Source organism: Carlito syrichta, unplaced genomic scaffold (genome assembly GCF_000164805.1).
Source record: "Carlito syrichta isolate Samal-C Ts95f unplaced genomic scaffold, Tarsius_syrichta-2.0.1 Scaffold153880, whole genome shotgun sequence".
Classification (NCBI taxonomy): domain Eukaryota; kingdom Metazoa; phylum Chordata; class Mammalia; order Primates; family Tarsiidae; genus Carlito; species Carlito syrichta.
This window is the reverse complement of record NW_007097976.1, coordinates 57,852-78,464: the sequence shown is the minus strand read 5'-3', so window position 1 is coordinate 78,464 and position 20,613 is coordinate 57,852. Positions and strand designations below refer to the sequence as shown.

General features: G+C 58.9%; 1 protein-coding gene across 1 annotated transcript in view; it reads left to right on the top strand.

The window, feature by feature from the left end:
* Positions 1 to 9,538: 9,538 nt before the first annotated feature.
* The window catches only part of LOC103252229 (VPS10 domain-containing receptor SorCS2-like), a gene marked incomplete at both ends in the record, with an annotated part of 68,323 nt that continues 57,248 nt past the window's right edge, over positions 9,539 to 20,613 (top strand). Inside the window, one exon of the mRNA XM_021708997.1 lies at positions 9,539 to 9,703. Within this exon, the coding sequence (XP_021564672.1) occupies positions 9,539 to 9,703 (165 nt within the window). The remainder of the gene's footprint in view (positions 9,704 to 20,613) is intronic.

Here is a 20,613-nt window from a genome sequence, read left to right as displayed (position 1 = left end):
GACAGAGTGAGACGCCAACTCAAAAAACAAACAAACAAACAAAAAAACGTTAACCAGGAACCCGTCACACAACCTCTGGGGAGGGGCTGACCACCGAGCCAGACGTCCTGGAGTCACGTGGCAGGAACCACGGGTGTGAAGCCAGCCAGAGGGGCTGTGGGCAGGGAGGCTGGTGAGAGGTGAGGGAGGGCGGAGGCAAATTCTAATTCTGGCTCTGCGGTGGAGGCTGTAGGGACCCCTGTGCGGCCAGCCCTCCTCAATCTCCCCACGGGCTCCTCTCTGCAGGGCTCCTCTGGTCTTCCCTGAAGGCCAGATCCTTTTTTTTCTAAGATGTGGGTGCATTCCAGGATTGGTCTTGAAGTGGTCATGGCACAATCGTACAGGTAAAGTTTGCTCCCCACTTCACCCGGTTTGAGATCAGGCATGAAGGCCGGTTCTTTCTCCCCAGGGTGGGCGGGTCCTCACCAGACCCCCAGCCACGTGTCTGTGCCAGGAACGTCCAAGCACCCTGCAATTTCCCCACGAGCCCAGTGCTCCATGACAAACAGCAAGCTCTCCGCCCAGGTGCGCCTCAGGAACTTAAGCGGCTCAAACTGACCTCACCTTTATCTCCCCAAGCCAGCTCTTCCTCTTGGGTCACTGTCCTGCAAAGGCACCGCCAGCGGCCTGGTTGCCCAAGCCTGAAACGTGGTGTGTTCCCAGATCTCCCTGTTTTATTCACTTCCCGCCCGACCCACTGGGCTCCAGCTCTGAAGCATTTGCCCTCTCTGTCCAGTTCCCGACCTCTGCCCGAGGCCAGGACGCCAGGTTATGTCAACTGGTTCACCACCACGGCCTCCTGATTGGAGCCCAGGTCCCGTGCCCCACCGCCTGCCGGCCCTACCTAGCACAGGGCCGGAGAGGAGACGACGGAGCTCCAGCAAAGGGAAACATGGTCATAAGAGAATGTGTGGGTGCCGGGGGCCTCTGGAACTGGAAGCACTCGGGACTGGGGCCCAGGTGAGGCAGAGATAGAGCCGTGTGGACAGAGACAGAGCCGTGAACACCATCCATACCCAGGAGCACCAGGGAAGACCCCGAGGGCCTCCACCAGGGACCCCAGATCGCCTGGGACTTCTCCAAGAACAGAGCTTTCTGGTAAAGAAAGCAACTGAAAGCATGAAAAATCCTCTTGTTTCCACCATGCTTTCCTCTGTTTTTCTCCATTGGGAATCTCAGTGCAGGCACGATCACTGTCTCCAATTTACACTGTAGGAGAGACTTTCCAAGGCCACACCTTGGTCAGACGCTGCACCCTGGACCGTCTCCCATGCTCAAGACCCCCCAAACAAATGACTGCTAGGGAGCTGTTTTTCTCCTAAAACACCAGACCGCCAAGGTGGGCATGCGCTGAGTGTCCCAGCAAGATGTTTCATCAACAAGAGGGAAGCAATGGTGGGCGGACTCCTTCTCCTTGTGACTCACACGAGCACGGTTGAGACGCTCGGGCAAATTCTAATTCTGGCTCTGGGGGTGGAGGCTGCTGTGTTTGTTTGGCCTCCACTGTCTGCCTCTTGGCGTCATAGCCAACTTTGCTGTATCCCTAGCTGGGTGCATCTGTCTGGCCAGGAATAGACTGGGCGATGGGTTTTAAATAGAATGGTAAGGCCAGATGACACCAGTCCCAAGGGCAGTGGTGGGGACCTTTTAGAGCCACACTTGGTGAAGGGCATGCCGAAAAAACCCTGCCCTGGACAGAGAGTCACGAACAGAGACCAGAGGTGTGTGGAGGGGCACACTGCTCGTGCTCCAGCAGAGGCGAGAGATCGTTTCTGGATGCTGTGTGTTTTCCTTTCTTTTTTTTTCAACTTGGAGAGTTGAGAGCTGTGATTTCATGAGCTTGGCTGTGAAGCAGACTGAGACATTGGCACCACCTTTTGGAGGAGCTGGGCGGGAAGCTTGCAGTGGGAAAACACCACACACGCAGGAAGTGAACCCGGCGGTGTCGCATGGGCCGGGGGGGGCCGCAGCTGGCGCCTGGGTCCCAGGGGTGGCTCACTCCCTCATATTCCAGAGAAGTTCCAGGTGAGCCCCAGCCCTGGAAGTTAGGGAAGCGAAGACGCATTTTGAAGAGCCAGAAAAGGAAGTCCACGGGAGGCGGTTCAAGCAGACCTCTTGGCCCAGAGGGGAGGGAACGGGCCGGCTCAGGGTCCACTGGGGTTTTCATGGAGCGTCTCTGCACACAGCCGACTCTGGCCCATCTAGGTGAACCGCGTCGCATCTTCTGTCGACACTCTCTCAATGGCGTCCCCTCCGCTCCAATCCAACCTGGGTGGGCGCCTCCCCACTTGGGGCTCCCCGTTCAGGGCGCCTCCCATCTGCTCATCGGTGACTCTGCATCTGCTGTGACCCTGCCCTGGGGCCAGGGGTCCCCTGGGGTGCATCTCCCAATCCGGCCCGTATGTGCTGTAGCAGCCCGGTCAGGATGGGCTGAATGAGTCCATCCCAAAGGCTCTGGTGGACCCTGCAGACTTCTGGAAGCCATTTCCAGTGGTTTTTTTTACTGGGGGGGGGAGGGAGCTTTCTAGAATCTTCCAAGTCTATTGCGACTTCGCTTCCTTCTGGACAGATGCGGTAATATTCTTGGCTGTGATGTCTGTAGGGGCAACTCGGATCACCCACAGGGCACTTGGGCTCTCGGGCCTTAGCTTCTCCATCTGAGAAATGGGGATAGTGGCACCTACCTAGCAGGCATGCGGTGAGCACTTCATAGAACAAGTGACTCAGCCGGGCTCGGTGGCTCAGCCTGTCATCCCGCGCCTTTGGGAGGCTGAGGTGAGTGGATGGCCTGAGCCCACGGGTTCAAGACCCACCTGGGCAGGCGAGACCTCATCTCTACAATAAATCAAAAAATTAGCCGGGCGTGGTACCGCGCGCCTGTAGTTTCAGCTACTCGGAAGGATCACCGGAGCCCAGCAGGTCGAGGCTGCGGTGGCCGGGAGCGGCCACTGCACTCCAGTCTGGGCGACAGAGGGAGACTCCAACTCAAAAAAAAAACAAGTGACTCACCTGACCCCGTCCCAGCCCCTGCTGGGTCCTGCCCACGGTGCAGCCGTTTCTGGGACATGGGCTTGCAGTGGACTGGCTGTCAGTCGAGTGAATCTGTCAAATATTTCTCTTTAACACGTTTGCATGTTGCCTCGGATTTCATAAGACCCAGCCCTGCGGGTCCCCAGAACCCAGCTCAGGTACCATATGCTTCCCCCGGAATAGCGAGCGGTAAAAATACCCCGTCGAAAATAGAGGCTGGTTCCCAATTTGGAAGGACAATCTGCCAGCTCTGCCTGGCACGGGGCTAATTGATTTGTTTTCTTTGCTCCAATAATCCTTCCTGTCAGCACTTTCTGCTTCCTACCCTTCCTGGCTCACGCCTCCCACTCTGTGGCCAAAAATAGCCCGGATCCAGATCGAGGGCCCCCGCCGGGATCACTTTCTGGGTTTTTTCTCTTTGCCCTGGTGTCACCACCGGCAGAGCCCGGGGCCTGATGGGGACGTGAGCAGGGTAGGAACAGGCCGTGACGGAGACTCGAGACCTGTGCCCAGAGCCCTCACTCTCTGTGAATGAATCACGCCAACACCCATTCACGGGGGCCGTGGCCCCTCCAAAGCGCCGGGCTCCTGCCCCAGGCTAGCGACATGGGCACTCCGTCTTTGTCAATGACCGCCAGCCTCCCAGCCTAGAGGGGAAGCAGACCCCTCGAGAGGACACGAGGGCCGACGGGCTGCAGCACGTGTGTGCATAAGATGCTGGGAGAAGCGGCCGGGGAAAGGGTATTATAAAGGAGGAAACCTTCGGAATGAGACTTGGGGAACAAGGTGTCCTACAAGCCGATAACAAGAGGAAGGTAACGGCATCTCCAAAACAGGCTGAACTCATGCCGGCGGCACCCACAAACCAGGGACAGAAGTAAATGAGAAATATCCAGGTTTGGTGAAGTCGTTTGGGATTTTGTGCTCAGAAAATCCGAAAGACGCTATCGTAATTGTATCACATATGGATTTTGCATCGTCTTGAAAAGGCAAGGTTTGCTTCTGGGTTACCAGCGGCAGGCCCGGGGTGTCCAGCATTCCACCCAGAGATAACAGCAGAGACACAGGGGGTCGGGATGAAAGGTCTCAGCTAACTGGAGAATTTGGAGCAGCTGATGCCCAGAGCCTGAAAGGCAGGGAGGGGACGCTGGGGCAAGAAGAATGGCGGGGGTTGGGTACCCCCCACCTGCCTTTGCCCATCCTCTCTGCCCGAAATGCACTCCTCCAGTTCTTTCATTCCTCAAGGCGTATTGGATGTCACCTCCTCTAGGAAGCCCTCCTGCTTGCCTTCAAACCTGCCCGCCCCGTCCCTGGATGCCGTTTTCCGTCGTCTCTGCTCCCACACAGCCTGGCGCACACCTAAATCCTTGCCTGGACCTCGCGGTTTCGCACTGTGGAAGAATAACTGAATGAATGAGCTTTCGTTGATATGCGAGGCTTTGAGAGGTGAAGAGGAACGAGTGAGTGAGTGTGTAATGAATTTTGCTCTCCGGGCTGCTTCAGCATTCATAGAGATGTTTTTCTCCCAAAGGAGAAAGCAAAGCGAACCATTCCCCTGGGCGCCACAAGCTGAGATAGAACTGTTGGCTCGCTCGTTGGCTATGCAGTCAGTCACTCCACGCCAGGCCTGTGCTGGTCACGAGAGGTCCCGCCATGGCCCCGTGGGCCAGTGGGGGCAGGGAACCTGGACTCCCTGTCCCGACGGTCCAGATGCAGCCAGGTGTGGGGGCCACGCCCCGGGTTGGAGCCTGGAGCCAGGCCCGCAGGTGCTGAGTGGATGTTGAACGAACTGGGTGAGACGTCTGGGGGGCTTGTTTCCTTCCTCCTGGCTATCCCGGGAACCCACTGGCAGTGTAGACAGTTTAGAGGGAGGAGGACGGCGGAGACACATCAAAGGATGCGGGCTGAGCTGAGGGGCTCCCCAGCGCCAGAGCCTGAGCCATCTGAGCAGCAGATACCAGAGTAGCATCGAGTTACAGCTCCAAGTATAAAATAAATACACGTGCACTCACAGTGAATAAAGACACGATCGAATAAGTAAATAATGGGGGAACAGAGAAAACGGTCCCGTGCAAGAGAATTCCAGAGAGCTCGTGGGTGGCCCCGGCCTCAGGAAAGGGGGGGCGTCCCCCACCCCTCTGCCATGGGCTGCACGTACAACTTCCTGGAGAGAGGACAGCGTGGAAGGGCGGAGAAAGACAGCTCCACAGCGGAGAATCCTGACACATGACCCCAGCTGGGGAAGGACCCCATCAGCAGGGGCGAGTCTGTTGACAAAAGGTGCCCCGATACGACGTGTGGGGGACGGCACCTCGCCCCTGTCGTCTTCCCCTGAGTCCACGGTAACCCCGGTCCAGCCAGAAGCATGGAAGATAAGCCCACATGGAGAGGCACACGGCACAATACGCGGCCAGTCCCGCTCAAAGCCACCAAGGTCATCGAAGGCCTGGGAATGCTGAACACTGTCACTGCCTAAGATTGTCACGCTGCATCCCGGGTGGGCTGCTGGGGCAGAAGAGAAGACGGGCAAAATCTGAACAAAGTGTGGTGTTTAGGTACCACAAGCGTGCTGCCATTGGCTTCTTTGCTGTGACACATGTCCCCTGCTAATGTGAGGCGTGAATGACAGGAGGCACTGAGAGTGAGGTTGTGGGAGCTCTCTGGGCTCTCTCTGCACCTTTTCTGCAAATCTGAAACTGCTCTGAAATCAAAAGCTCACATAAGACACAAAACGGAATTCCTTCCGACTCCACCACCTGAGATCAGTCACTGGTGTCCCTTCCCTCCTTGCGCCTGGGCGCTTCCCACGACCGCATTATGCTAGCCCTCTCACACACCTGCACCTCCTTACTTGTTGTGGCCCATGTGCTTGAGGGCTTGTCGGTGCACATGTGTCGCGTGCACGTCCTCAGAATTCGGCACCCCGCTGTGGGTCACGTGCACACGCGCTCCCTGCTCGGCCTGCGTTCTTTGCAAATATTCTTCTAAAATCGATGCCGCCCCGACCAGGCCACAGTTCCCCCTCATTGTTCCTGAATAAACCATACCGGGAGGAACAGCTCTGAGCCTGTGTCTCTGTGTCCCCATGTCAGGGCCCAAAGTCGTGCGAGGAACCAGTCTCAATGGATGCGGCATCAGTCCTCTTCAGAGCCCCTGTCAGCTGGGGAGAGGAGGGTTTTGTGCGAGAGGAGATTAATTGAGGCGCCTGGAAGGTTCATTAAGGCTTCCCCCGGGAAGGAAGAAAACATGTGATGGTGATCATTTGTTCACTTAAAGGCAGGCACTCTGTGCAGTCTATTGATTTTTGCTCTGTGCGCTTAATTGCCTTCCAGAGATAGCTCGGGGTCTGGGAAGGCCACTGTCCCCGCCCTTTCCAGGAAAGCCGTGCTCCTTGGAGGGGGCTGGTCCAGCCCCAGCCTGCACCCGAACCAGTGAACACACCCGGTCTTGCATGGACTCACCCTAGGGTGTGGCTGAGAGCAGGGCTCCAGGGTCCAACGCTCAGGTCCTCACCTTGTCTCCATCCTGACCGGCCGTGTGACCGCCCTGTGCCTCAGTTTCCCCATCTAGCAGGTAGAAATAATAATGGTATAACAAGACTCCCCTCCTATAGTTCTGTGAGGTCAACCTAGTCTTGCTCATAAGAAACTCAGCACCAGTGCGAAAGGATTCAATCTTGCCCCCATTTTACAGACAAGGAAATGGAGGCACAATGGTGAGTGAGCCCACCTAACGTTACACAGACGTGGGATTTGAACCAGATCACCTGGAGGATGAGTGGGCGCTCCTGGCCCCTACTCTGCAAGCACACGGTGTTCATTCATTCGTTCATTCCCCCGTTCAACGAATGGAGGAATGAACGTCTGAAGCAGACTCCAGGTCCTGCAGGGATGGAGGTGAAGGGACGAACAGCCGTGGCTGAACCCGACATGATTGCTGTCCTAGCAGTGCTCACTGTCCCAACAGAAGAAGCCCCTTCCTGAAATGTGGTGGGTGGGCTCCCTGGTGGCCTTGTAGCAGGGAGCTCAACCTGGCCCGAGGATATGGTTGGGGACCACATCCAAGGACATGGCTGGGAACCGCAGCACAAATTGGAGGCAGGGAGACCAGAAGGGAGGCCAGTCTTGGAATGGGCTAAGGAGTTATCTAAAGATATCGGATTTCTCCCCGGGGCTGTGAGGAGCCTTGAAGGGCTTCACAAGGCATGTGTTTCTGCAAGTGGACACCAACGTCCTGCGTGGGGAGAGGGTAGAGGCATGCACACCAGCGTCCAGCTAGCCGAGGGGCCAGTCCTCTCCCTGGCCTCCCCATTCATGCCACAGAGGGCGCTTGAACCAAGTGCCTCCGGGACCCGCCTGCACCTGCCGGCTGACCAGGCTCGCTGACTCTCTTGGCCCACAAGGGACGCACCTCAGGCTCCCCTTGGCTGCAGCTTGGAAGCACCCCTTCCTCCGTGGTGGGGACAGCAGGGCCAAGAGGGCGTGACCTTGACCCTCCTCTCCTGGCCTTTCTGGGAGACAGAGGGGACGTCCTTGGAGCCCTGTGCTATTGGTGCGGTGGACTCGGTGGGATAGACAAGAGGCTACGACGGTGGCCACATGCAGAGAGGAGGTGGGCTGGGCTCCTGGGCGGGACGCGGCCACACGGCGTGGTGCAGTGGCTTCCCTGGTGCGGAGTAAAGCCAGCCCTCGGCGGCCATCTCTGCAGCAGCCCGTGGATGCTGTGAAAACCCACACCAAGCTGCCTGCCTCCGCCCTGCCACCTCCTTCCACGCAGAACAAGAGACTGCTGGGTGCTTCCTGGGCGGCCCTGGAGGCTGGGAGTCCACGGGGCTCGGGGGGCCAAAGGGGTTCTAGAGGCTGGTACCCAAGGCCTTCTGGGGGCTGAGAGTCCAGGATGTTCTAGAGGCTGAGGGTCCGGGGCGTCAGCAGAGCTGGTTTCTTCTGGGGCTTCTGCGCCTCCTCCCATTCTGGTCCTTGGGGCATTTTATGGCGCTGGTGGCTTGTGGATGTGTCCCTGCTCTCTGCCCCGCTTTCATGCTACCTCCTTCTCTTGAGCCTCCACCCTCCCCTCTTGTAAGGACACCAGTCATTGAATTTAGGATGGTCTCAAGTCCAGGGTGGCCTCATCCTAAGATCCTTAGCTACGTCTCCAAAGACGCTATTTCCACCACAGGTACGGGGCATTGGGATGGGAAGGTCTCTTTTGGGGGTGCCACACACCCCACTGCAGTCACCCCCTGGCCCTGCAGACCTGGCTTTCGTCTGCTTCTCTAGCCCTTCTCCCTGCCCTCTCAGTGCCCTCACGGCAGCCCCTTGGCCTGCCCTGTGTCCCCGTGTCTCCCCACCTGGTGTGGCATTTGTCCTCTTTCTCCGAAGGCAGCGCCCTGCCCAGTCACCCTCCGCCCCGTCACCCCTCATCCTGCTCTGTCCTCCAGGACTCTGTCATCCCCAAAACAGGATTTCAAACACGATTGCTGCCATGCTTGCTTGTCTCAGCTCCCTCCAGAGCAGGTTGACATTGATGACAGAGACTGTGAGCCTCATACGGTTGAGCCTTATACGGTTCAGCTTCAGCATTCGGAATGGCAATGACACCCGGGCCCGCCACAAAGGGGTGGATGGCGGATGGATGGACGGCGGATGGATGGGTGGGTGGATGGTGGATGGATGGGTGGAGGGATGGTGGATGGATGGGTGGGTGGTGGATGGATGGGTGGATGGTGGATAGTTGGGTGGATGGATAGGTGGGTGGATGGATGGGTGAATGGATGGTGGATGGATGGGTGGATGGTGGAAGGATGGGTGGATGGTGGAAGGATGGGTGGATGGTGGATAGATGGGTGGATGGATGGTGGGTGAATGGATGGTGGATGGATGGGTGGATGGATGGTGGATGGATGGTGGAAGGATGGGTAGATGGATGGTGGATGGATTGGTGGATGGTTGTTGGATGGATGGGTGGTTTATGGATAGGCGGATGGATGGGTGGATGGTGGTGGATGGATGGGTGGATGGTGGAAGGATGGGTGGATGGACGGTGGATGGATGGGTGGGTGGTGGATGGATGGGTGGATGGATGGTGGGTGAATGGATGGTGGATGGATGGGTGGGTGGATGGATGGGTGAATGGATGGTGGATGGATGGGTGGATGGTGGAAGGATGGGTGGATGGATGGTGGATGGATTGGTGGATGGTTGTTGGATGGATGGGTGGTTTATGGATAGGCGGATGGATGGGTGAATGGATGGTGGATGGATGGCGGATGGTGGATAGATGGGTGGATGGACGGGTGGATGGATGGTGGCTGGCAGGATGGATGGATGGCTGTGGTCAGTGCTGAGCCGGCCAGGGAGAGGGTGGACCTGCCATTTCTGCTGCATCCCCTTTGTGTGAAGAGGGAGATGTCGCCCGCCTGCCAGGGCCGCCGAGGCCTCACGTTCCTCCCGTGTCCCCCCTTGTGTTTCAGATCATCCTGGTGAGCTCCTCGCTCAGTGACCGCGACCAGAGCCTGTTCCTCAGCACAGACGAGGGCGCCACCTTCCAGAAGCAGCTCATCCCCTTCTTCGTGGAAACGCTGATTTTCCACCCCAAGGAGGAGGACAAGGTCCTGGCCTACACCAAGGAGAGCAAGGTAGGGCCGGGGCCGCACACTGCCCTGTGGGGCCGGGGTCTGCTCAGCCCAGGGCCGCGCCCACCGGACGAGGCTCAACTCGTGAGGAAAGGAGCCTTCTTTCGGCACGGGGGACCTGGGAGGCCTGGCTGGCCCAGGAGGCCCAGGGTCCCGGGCTGGGGGCGCAGGACCCCACAACGGCCTCCTCCTTGGAGCCCACGTGTGGTCCGTGGGCCGGCCGTTGGGAGCTGCACCCACTTGGCTATGTCAGGGATGGAGTGAGGTGGACGGGAGGCGCCCTCGGCACAGGGCGCCGAGATGGGTCCGTGGGTGAGAGGCAGCTCCTAGGGTCGCTCCACTCTCCGCACACCAGCCACAAGGGTCTTCCGGAACATTCCCTGCACTCAACAGAGCTCACCAGGCCCTTCCCTCAGCCTGGACCCCTCTTCCACGTCCACCAACAGCAGGCAGCCGTCCTTCGGACGCCAAATCAGCTTCCCCTCCTCTGGAAGCAGTGTCCTCCACCGGACTGGCAGGAAACCGAGAATGAGGAGAGAGCCATGGAGAACTCTGACAGGGTGTGGGCAGCCCCAGCCAGTGTGTGAGGGGCGTGGTCAGGTGGCCCGGCAGCACCGGCAGGGGTCGCCCGGGGGGGCCTGGTGGCCCAGGGAGGGGGCTTGGCCCAGCGCCAGTCCCCTGCAGGAGGTGCTGCTGGTTCCTGCAGCCGCTGTGAAATCTGACCCCAGATGGAGGCCTGGAACCACAGGCGCACACATGTCCAGGGGCCACAAGCCCACAGTTAACTTCGCCGGGCCAAGGCCAGGGTCTGGTGGGCCGTGCTCCCTCATGGTCTGCAGGGAGGAGTCTGGCCTGGCCTCCTCCAGGTCCTGGCTGCTGCTGCCACAGCCCCTGGCATGGGCTGTCCCCTCATGCTCGAGGGTGGCAACTTCAGATCTCTCTCTGCTCCGTCTTCATGTTGTCTCTTGTGTACATATGTGTGAGTGCGTATACTTGTGTGTGTGCAGGTGTGCATGTGTGTGCGTGTGCATGCAGGTGTGCATGCGTGTATGAGCATACATGTGTGTTCGTGTGTGTGTGTGCATATAGAGGCAAGCACGTGTGCATGCGTGTGTATGTGCACAAATGTGCATGTGTTTGTGCATGCATGTATGTGTGTGAAATCTCCTTCCGCCCCTCCCTTTCACAAGGATTCCCGTGCAGGCATTTAGGGCTCCCCCCCAGGTAATCCGGGATAATCCTCCATCTAAAGACCTCAGCAGCCACACCCACAGAGTCCTCTTTGCCCACCTGAGGTCATGGGTCCTAAGGATCAGGGCATGGATATCATTTGGGGTCCACAATGAGCCTCCCACCTCCGCCCAGCCTGAGGCATGGCCCCACAGGTGCAGGGAGGTCCCTACAGGATGCCTCGCCCTAGGAGAGCTACTGAGCCCTGCCAGATGGTGGCCAACCATCAGGGAACCCAGGAGGGACACCCAACCCCGCTCCTGCCACCCCCAGCCTGCTGCTGCCTTGCCTGGCTGGTGCAAGCAGAGGGAGGGAGTCTGTGGGCACGTCTGCACAGGCCAGGCCCAGGGCCAGAGGACGGTGGCTCTGTCTATACAGGACGGTGCCCAGGGTCAGAGAAAGCTGGCTCTGTCTATACAAGTCAGCCCCCAGGGCTAGAGAAGAGTGGTTCTGTCCACACAGGACAGCCCCTAGAGACAGAGAAAGGTGGCTCTGTCTGCGCAGGTCAGCCCCTGGGGCCAGGGAAAGGTGGCTCTGTCTATGCAGGTCAGTTCTCAGTGCCAGGGCAGCCTGGATCTGTCTACACAGGTCAGCCCCTAGGGCCAGAGAAGGGTGGCTCTGTCTATATAAGTCGGCCCCCAGGGCTAGACAAGAGTGGTTCTGTCTACAAGGTCAGCCCCCAGGGACAGAGAATGGCAGAAAGGGCTGGAGAGACAGAGAGTTCCCAACTCAGGAGCCTTCCTTCTGCCACCCAGGCCAGCCAGGGTCCCACTCTCCCACACTCTTCCAGATTCCTGTGTTTCTCTTTCCCACTGATCGCACTTGCAACTAGGCGTTTGTGTTTATTTGACTGTTGTCCGTACCCAACATACACATTTGGGATAAGCTCTTTAAGGGTGGGGCAGTGTCCGTTTATTCCCCCCACCACTTTAATCTCAAGTGCCTCACTGAAAATATTGGTTGAATGGACGGATTGAGGACGGATGAGTGTGTAAGTGGATGGGCAGATGGACAGAGGGACAGATGGATGGGTGGATGGGTGAGTGGGTAGGTGGGATGGATGGATGGAAGGATGGGTGGATGGGGATGGATGGACAGGAGGACAGATGATGGATGGATGGGAGGGTGGATGGGATGGACGGATGGACAGATGGACGGATGGGTAGCTGGGATGGATGGACAGAAGAACGGGTGGATAGGTTGACGGCAGACAGATGGACGGATGGATGGGTAGGTAGGATGGATAGACAGAAGGATGCACCCACTGACGGATGGAAATTGGACAGATGGATGAATGGATGGATGGACGGACGGACGGACAGACAGACAAATGGACAGATGGATGGATGGATGGATGGATGGGTGGCAGTTGGTTAAATGAGTGAATGAGTGATATATCTCTACCAGGAATCACTCAGGCCAGCAACTTCCCAGGGGAGATTCCTGACTGGACGGAGCCCTGGTTCTCGATGGGACCTGGCATCCTTGCCAAGGTCTGACGGGCACCCTTGCATTTCCCTGGCCTCGCGGGCTGCCTCTTTGCCCCTGGCGCCTTCCTCGGGGACAGAGTGCGCTTCTGGGTATTAATAGTGCTACTTAGCCTTCCATGTAATTAGACTAAAGCACAATCACGGAGACTTATTTTCTCGCAGAAATTGACTGCGTTGCAATTGCTCTTTAATTTATGGTGCCCTGAAAAATTAATGGAGCTGAAATCTTGGTTGTTTGCCTTGGTTCTTTTCTGTGACTATAAGGAAAGAAAAGGAGCTTAGTTGCAGTTGTGAAAGGAACGAGGAATTTGAGGAAATTAGTAACAAGGACAATGGGGTTTTCGTTTTGGGGTAGTAGCGTTTTTCAAAGCTGTGTAATTCCCAGGAAGCAGGGCGGCGTGGGGGCCCAACACCAGCGTTCAGGTCTGGCAAATCTGGTGTGTTAAACAGGTGTCCGCTGCAGTGACACTGGGCGGCGCACAGCCCCAGACTCTGGGCTGACAGCCATGAGCATGACTCTGGGGTTGCGGGCTCTGCTGGGCTTTGCTGGGACTGGCTGGACGTGACTCCTGGCTGTCGGAGAGGTCTGGTCCCCACCCAACTCTTCTCTGGGAAGGTGCTGTCTCATGACAGGGGCAGAGGCTCCGGGCCAGAGCAAACCACACAGATAGCTTTGGTGAGTCGGCTGTGACCTGGGATACGTCCCGGCCATTCGTGCCATTGACCAGAGTCAGCAAGGTGGACTCAAAACTCCGTCCACCAGGGTTGAGAGATCTTTGCGAAGCCAACGCCCGCCCCTTCCCTCCCTTGCTCTTCTGCTCAGAGGCTGCCCCGCCACTAGTAGACCGTCCACCCACCGCACACACCCTGTCCCTCCACTTTTAATTGCTTCCTGTTCTGCATCCTTATAGCTTGGGGTGCTCTGGGGCGACCTCACCTGGACCCTAGACAGCCCTCCAGGCGAGGTCCTCATCAGCATTTCCTGGGATCCACTGGACCTAAGAACCGGCAGGCCTGTCCACGCCAGCTCCCTGGGGACCACTGACATGAAACCGACCAGCCTGTTTTCCCTCAGCTCGGGCCACAGATCTGCTCGGTGGCAGCACCCTAGGCACTTCTAAAACATAGTTAGACTCACTTTTAAATTTAATTTAACTTTATCTTATCTTGCTCCCCATCAAGAACCTCTTCTGCTTCTTGGCACTGTGAGAAAGTGATCTGAGCCCAGGATGGCCTTTTAGAAACTTAGTAGGAGAGAGAAGACACTTTTGGGTGGGCACAAGGAAAGACTTCCTGGAGGAGGAGTTTTTAAACAGGAGCTTAAAGAATGGGTCAGAACGTATGTTTACTTTTTTAACAACTTCTGAGTGATAAAGATGATCACATAAGACAAGAGAGAGAAAAAAAATCCCACAATCCTCCAGCCCTAGGTAGAGCAGTGTCTGCATTTATCCATGTTAAAGGAAAGATAGACAGTGCTGTCGTGGCAGTGGGCAGGGATGTCGGGGAGGGGATGGGTCTGCTAGCAATGGGTGGGGCCATGGAGGGGGGACAGTTCCCCTAACATTGGGTGGGGACATGGGGAGGGAACGTGGCCTCTAACACTGGGAGGGGAGATAGAGGGGGACAGGGCCTCTTATACCAGGGGGAGGAGTGAGGAGAGGATGGGAGCCGGGCTCGGTGGCTCAGCCTGTCATCCCGCGCCTTTGGGAGGCTGAGGTGAGTGGATTGCCTGAGTCCACAGGTTCGGGACCCGCCTGGGCAGCGAGACCTCATCTCTACAATAAATAAAAAAAAAATCAGCCGGGTGTGGTAGCGCATGCCTGTAATTCCGGCTACTCGGAAGACTGAGGTGGAAGGATCGCCGGAGCCCAGCAGGCTGAGGCTGCGGTGTCTGGGAGCGGCCACTGCACTCCAGTCTGGGCGACAGAGTGAGACTCCAACTCAAAAAAAAAAAATAAAGAGGAGAGGATGGCGCCTCTAATGCTGGACTTGAACGTGGGGACGGGACAGACAGACAGATGGACGGATGGAGGGATGGCATTTGGCCCTGTGAGCGATGAGAACCTTCACCTCAGATGTACTCCCTTTTGCTCCAAGCATGTGTGTCGGCTGGGACCCAGGGCAGGAGAGACGCATCGCTCTGGATATTAGAAGGGACTTACGGGGGGGACTGCCACCTTCTAAATTGCTGGGAGAGTCAGGGAGGGGGCTTTAGGGCCCAAGGGTGCTCCCCTGAAGACTACAGCACTAGCCCACCAGGGAGTTCCCACAGCAGCTCATCAGGAAGGTGAGGTCCAGGAGCCCGTTGGCCTTACAAGGTCGTGAAGACCTGCCTGGGGCAGATGAAGACCCCACTGCTGCACCCCTGCCCCGCCCCACGGGTGATGTCCACAAAGCCAGTGATGGGACGCTGGGCATAGGCCAGCTGCTGCCTCTACCACCACCGCCTCTGTGCCCTCTAGAGCTGGAGGGGACATGGCAGCATGTCCCTGTGCCTTCACTGGCCGGCAGAAACGGCCCGAGAGGGCAGGAAAAGGCCTCTGCCTCAGTGTCACCTTGCAAGCCCAGCTCGAGCGTCTCTCGCCCTGGAACCCTAGCTGCAAGGGAGTCGAGGCCGTGTGGACAGGGCATTCGCTTTCCAGCCTCTGCAGTCTGACAAGGCGTCCTGGACAAAGGAGGGAAGGGCATGGAGCATCCCTGTCCAGTGCCACCGAGGACCCAGGGCAGGCGCACAGCATCTCCAAGGGCCAGGACTGTGTGTCTGTTCCCAGCCCTCACATGTTCCTGGCCCTTCCGGTCTCACCTCACGCTGACCTCTCACCATTCCTTCTGCATGCCAGGGTGGAAGCTGTGTCCCAGCCCTCGGCCTGTGCGTCCCCCCTGAGACGCCCGCTCGAGGAACTGAGCCCTCGCACAGGGCAGGATTTCTCTGTACAGGCTTCAGCTGCGCTGACTTGGGCTGTCTCTGATGTATTTATCTTTGTTTACTTGCTGGCATTTGTCTTTTATTAAGCAGAAATGTTCTATTTCTTTTTTTTTTTTTGAGTTGGAGTCTCACTCTGTCACCCAGACTGGAGTGCAGTGGCCACTCCCGGCCACCGCAGCCTCGACCCGCTGGGCTCCGGTGATCCTTCCGCCTCAGCGTTCCAAGTAGCTGGAACTACAGATGCACACTATCATGCCTGGCTAATTTTTTGTTTTGTTTGAGTTGGAGTCTCACTGTCGCCCAGACTGGAGTGCCGTGGCTGCTCCCGGCCACCGCAGCCTCGACCTGCTGGGTTCCAGCGATCCTTCCGCCTCAGCCTTCCAAGTAGCTGGAACTACGGGCGTGTGCTACCACGCCCAGCTAATTTTTAATTTTTATTGTAGAGATGAGGTCTCACCAAGTTGCCCAGGCGGGTCACAAACCCGCGGGCTCAGAGAAATGTTCTATTTCTGCAGCAATTGATGGTGGGTAGTAAAACCACCTCCCCTGGGCATGGACTGGAAAGGCTTCATAAAGCCGCAGGACAGCGTCATAAATGCAGGTGCATCCACACTGATGGCGACGATCACGCCGTCCATTAACACAGGGACTTTATTGCCTGGCGCCTGGAAACTGAGGCCCACCATGCATTTTCCATTCACGTATTGACCGTGGCTATGAGCAGTGCCCTCCCGATTTGCAGATGGGTAAATCGAGACATGAGGGAGAAGGGAGTCTGGCCTGGGTCACTCCGATGATCCAGAGAAAGGGCCAGAGGTGACATCTCAGCTACTGGCATGGTAGTCTAGGAGGTGGGAACTGCTGTAAGTGAATGCTGCGAGACCCCGAGAAACTCACCTAACGTCTCTGAGCTTCAGTTCTTCCATCTGTAAAGAGGGAAAACTGCCCGTCTCATGGGTGTGTTTGCGAGTGTGTATGTGCCGCATAGGGCAGCATGTGTTTGTGTGTGTTCTCGTGCATATGGTGTGGAAAGTGCAGCAGGGGTTGGTGCCTGACCCTGTAAAAGTGAAGCCCAGCCAGTGGAACCACAGGCGTTTACCAAGCACCTACTGCCCGCGGCATGCCCCCATGTGCTTAGTGAGTTTCTGAAAAGTCCTTTTTTGCTATGAAAGGTGACCGTTTCTGGCCGTGTACCCTAGAGCAGGTGTCAGTGGACGCCAACCTGCCACCTTCTTTTCCCCAGCATAGCCATGCCCACATGTAAACTGCCCTCTCTGGCTGCTTCCCTGCCCAGGGCAGCCAGGAGCAGCCGCCACAGAGGCCGTGTGGCCCTCAAAACCTTTTACAGATGAGTCTTCCCTGCCCTGGAGCTAGGCGAGTTCCTTCATTCGGCACACTGGCAGCCACGGCCCAGGTACTGGAAACAGGGGTGGGGGTGGGGATGGGGGTTCCAGGTAAGCACCAGTTGGCCGAGAAGCAGGAGCTGAGACTCCAGGGACAGGGAGGAAAGCAGGACATGGCCGTGAGGGGCCTGAGCTCCCCTGCAGCAAGGGAGAGACAGGGAGTGCCCAAAGCTTTAGGTGGCTGAGCCAGCCGGCTGGGAGGACCCTGGAGGAGGAGGCGGTGGAGGGTGGGCATCTATTGTGAGCCGAACTGTGTCCCCCTCAAACTCATGTGCAGGTCTAAGCTCCAGTACCGCAGATGTGACCCCATTTGGAGAGGGCACCCTTACAAGAACATGAGATTCCTGGGGTGAGCCCTCGCCCAATAGGACGGGGGTCCTTATGAGATGGGGAGACGTGGCCGTCCGCAAGCCAAGGAGGGAGTCCTCGGAGGAACCAGCCTGCTCGTGTCCCCGACCCTTAAGGGGCGCCTTGACCCCCGTGGGTCCTTTTCCCGCCTGGTGCTGTTTGCGCCGGTGGAGCGAAACCGGGTTCGGCAAAACAGCGTGAAAACTTTGTCCGGGGATCAAGGGATGGAAAAGGGGGCTGGCACTCAAAGCACCTTCCCCCGGGGCGTTCGGTAAAGGGGGATTCGAAGGGCTCTCGGGGCAGGTAGGTGGAGACGGGGGCAGGGACCCCTGGAAGGAGGCGGGGCTTCCTGGGGCCAACGGGTACACGTGCGCAGATGAGCCCAGTTCGCTGCGCGGCTGGGCGCGGTCATGGGCGTCCGGCCTTCGTGTCTGAACCAGGCGCAGCTGCCAGCCCAGGTCAATGTCCCAGGTCTGGGCTCCTCCTGCGGCGACGACGGGCAAGCCCCGATCCAATCCACGCCCGTCGTCTAGGCCGCCCCGTCTGGGCACTGTTCGGGCTGGCCCGGCAGACTTGCGCGGCCTCATGGGAAGAGGGCACGGGGCCCAGGACCCAGGGCCCAGGACCCAGGACCCAGCGCGGCAGCGGCGCCTGCGTGTCTGGGATCCCGGCCTCCTTTCGGAGGATTTGGGCCTCACCAGAGGGCCTTTGAGGGGGAAGGGGCACGGGGCAGCCCCTCGGGGCCTTGCAGACCTGGATTCTTCACCCGCAGGGACTCAGACCTGGCACGCGGCTGCCCCAGAGCACGGGCGTCAGCCAGGGGCGGGGCGGGGCGGAGGGGTGTCCCAGGCAGAGGGCACTGCATGCGCAAGTGCTGGGAGGCAGGAGAGGGCAAAGTACGTGGGTTTGGGGAACAGCCAGTGCTTCAAGGGAGCTGGGGCCTGGGTGGTGCTCTAGCTCCAGTCGAGCTTCAGGACAGGGCCAGCACGCCCGGGCTCTCACACAGGGTCACACAGCGGGCCTGACCTGGGTGGTGCCTCAGATGGACACACACCCCCATGGGAGGCCTGCGTGAGAGCCCGGGCGCACTGGCTCCTGGCCGAACCGCGCATCTGCTGTGAGCCTGCCGTTAGCAGTCGGATTCTCAGCGTCTCTGCTGTGTCTTGTACAGTGCAGTCTAGGCCTCCCGAGATGGGCCCAGCTGCGTCCACGCGGAGGCAGAGGCAGCCCAGGCAGGCTTGGGAGATGGGAGGGGGCTGCCACCCGGGGTCTCGGCTCTGGGTGGGGGAGCTGGGGGAGGCGGACACCTCTGGGAGTGTGGCTGGATGGACCCGTGGGTGATGGGAGGGAGGGAGGCTGTTTTCTGGGACCAGAGAGGAGGGGGGAGGGGAGGGGAGCACATGGAGACTGGAACGCCTGCCGTGGAGCTGGGGGCGTCGGGAGGACCTGTCCGTGGTGGCTGCCAAGAGTCAGCCATCAGGGCAGAAGTGAGGACGGAGGCCTGGTGGAGAGCGGCCCGTAGGGGGAGCACAGGGCGGGGAGTCTGGCATCGCCTGGGCGCCCCACCCGGATAGAGACCCTTCCCTTGCTGACCCTCCCCTCCCTCACTCCAGGACCCGGTGTGCGGCTCCTTCGGGACAGAGCCCTGCCCTGGTGCAGGCAGGGAAGGGGCAGGTGAGCCCCTGGACAGCCGTGACCGCACCTGGGAGGGGGCGGGGCCGCCTCTGCATGGTACGAAATCCAGAACAGGACTTGGGCCTGCAGCGCTAGAGAGAGAGGGGCCGCTGGGAGCCAGGGGCTGGGAGGCCCCGAGGGAGCTGCGGGGTCGGGGGCTCCCACGTGGCCGCCCGCAGAAGGGACCCTGCCGTCTCGAGATGGCGGGGAGCAATCCTGGCAGTGGGCGTGGGGTACGGCCTCCCTGTAGGGCACAAATCCAGACTCCCATTTTTAATAGTGGGAAACTGAAGCTAAGAACAGCACTGGAGCACACCCAGGGCCATGTGGCTGAGTGCGGTGGGCCCTCATGGAACCAGGCTCTCATGGTGGGCTCTTGCCGGACCCCCAGATCTCTAGAATCAGACTCTCCTCTGAAAATGTGACTGCCGGGGCCGTTTTATAGATGGGGAAACTGAGGCAAAGAAATGACACAGCCGCCATGACATGGAGGCAGAGGTCCAGCTGTGCAGACCCGGGTCTCTGCCTCCCTGCCCAGCCCTCTTCCCCTCCCCCGCTCCAGTCCTCTTTCCTCCCCTCCCTGTCCAACACCCCCCCAGTCCCTCTCCCTCTCCTCTCCTCCCTCTCGCCCCTCCTGGCCCAGCCCACATTCTCAATCAGGGCGCCCGGGGCGTCCCGGCCCAGGCCTGTCTGCCACAAGACTCGCTGAGCTCTGAGTGTCCTTGTGTCACGCTCGATTTCCACGTCTGTGCCGGTTTCTGGGTCCCAGGATTCACCGAGCCCCTGTGGCCACCCTCGTCTCCGCTGGCAGAGGTTTTCCTGTGTCAGTGCACCATCCTCCCTCAGGGCAGCTGGCAAAAAACCCACAGAATAACGCCCATCAAAGGGACATCAGCTGCGGACTCACAGCATGGCGCTGAAGCCTGAGTTCAGGCGTCTCTTGGGAGCTGGGGACGAAATGTGCTGGAGCGCAAAGGGAGCGCTGAGCAGAAATGAGAGGAGAGGAGGGGAAAGGACGGGCTGTCCCCTGTTTCCAAGACAGGAAGAGGGAGCATGGGTTGTGGATTCACGGCGTGCAGAAAGGGCTCGGCTTCCCGCACGTGAGCCAGCGGCATCGTCAGCCCATTTTACAGCCGAGGAAAACGGAGGCTCGCCCAGGGAACTGACTCCAGGTGGGGATCGAGGCCCACACGCGGCGGGCTCTGCTGCCAGAGGTCGTGGCTGCAGGCGTCTTGGCACTGACGGACGGTCCCGGTCACACCAAAAGGCAGGAGGCCAGACTGCCCCGCAGGACTCCGCCCCCGTCTCGTTCCCCACCTGCCCCAGAGGACAGAGGCCCTTTCCAGTGGGGAAAGTCAGCACCTGTTCAAAACGCTCCCCTGACTCCTCGCCCCCAAGAGATGGAGTGGGAGCTCTGCCCCTTCTCCCACTCCAGCCCACAGTGACACTGGCCTTCCCCCCATGGGAGGCCCAGCACCCTGGAGCCAGGCCCACTGTGCACCTAGCACCACCTGCCTCAGGGTCTGTGCTTGGTCATCCCTCCACCCGGAACTGCTCCTGGCCTCCCCTGTTTGCAGACAACCCATGACCCTTAGATGTGTCCTCGTGCCAGGCAGCGGTCGGGTCCGAGGAGGAAGCCGGGGTCCATCCAGGTGTTTCACCCGGAGGGACTTGGGCACAAGGACCTGGGCACAATGGAGTTGGAGGGGCTGCAGGATTGAAAAGGGAAGCCGGGCTCAGTGGCTTTGGGAGGCGGGGGTGAGTGGATTGCCTGAGCCGGCAGGTTCACGACCCGCCTGGGCAACTTGGCGAGACCTCATCTCTACAATAAATCAAAAA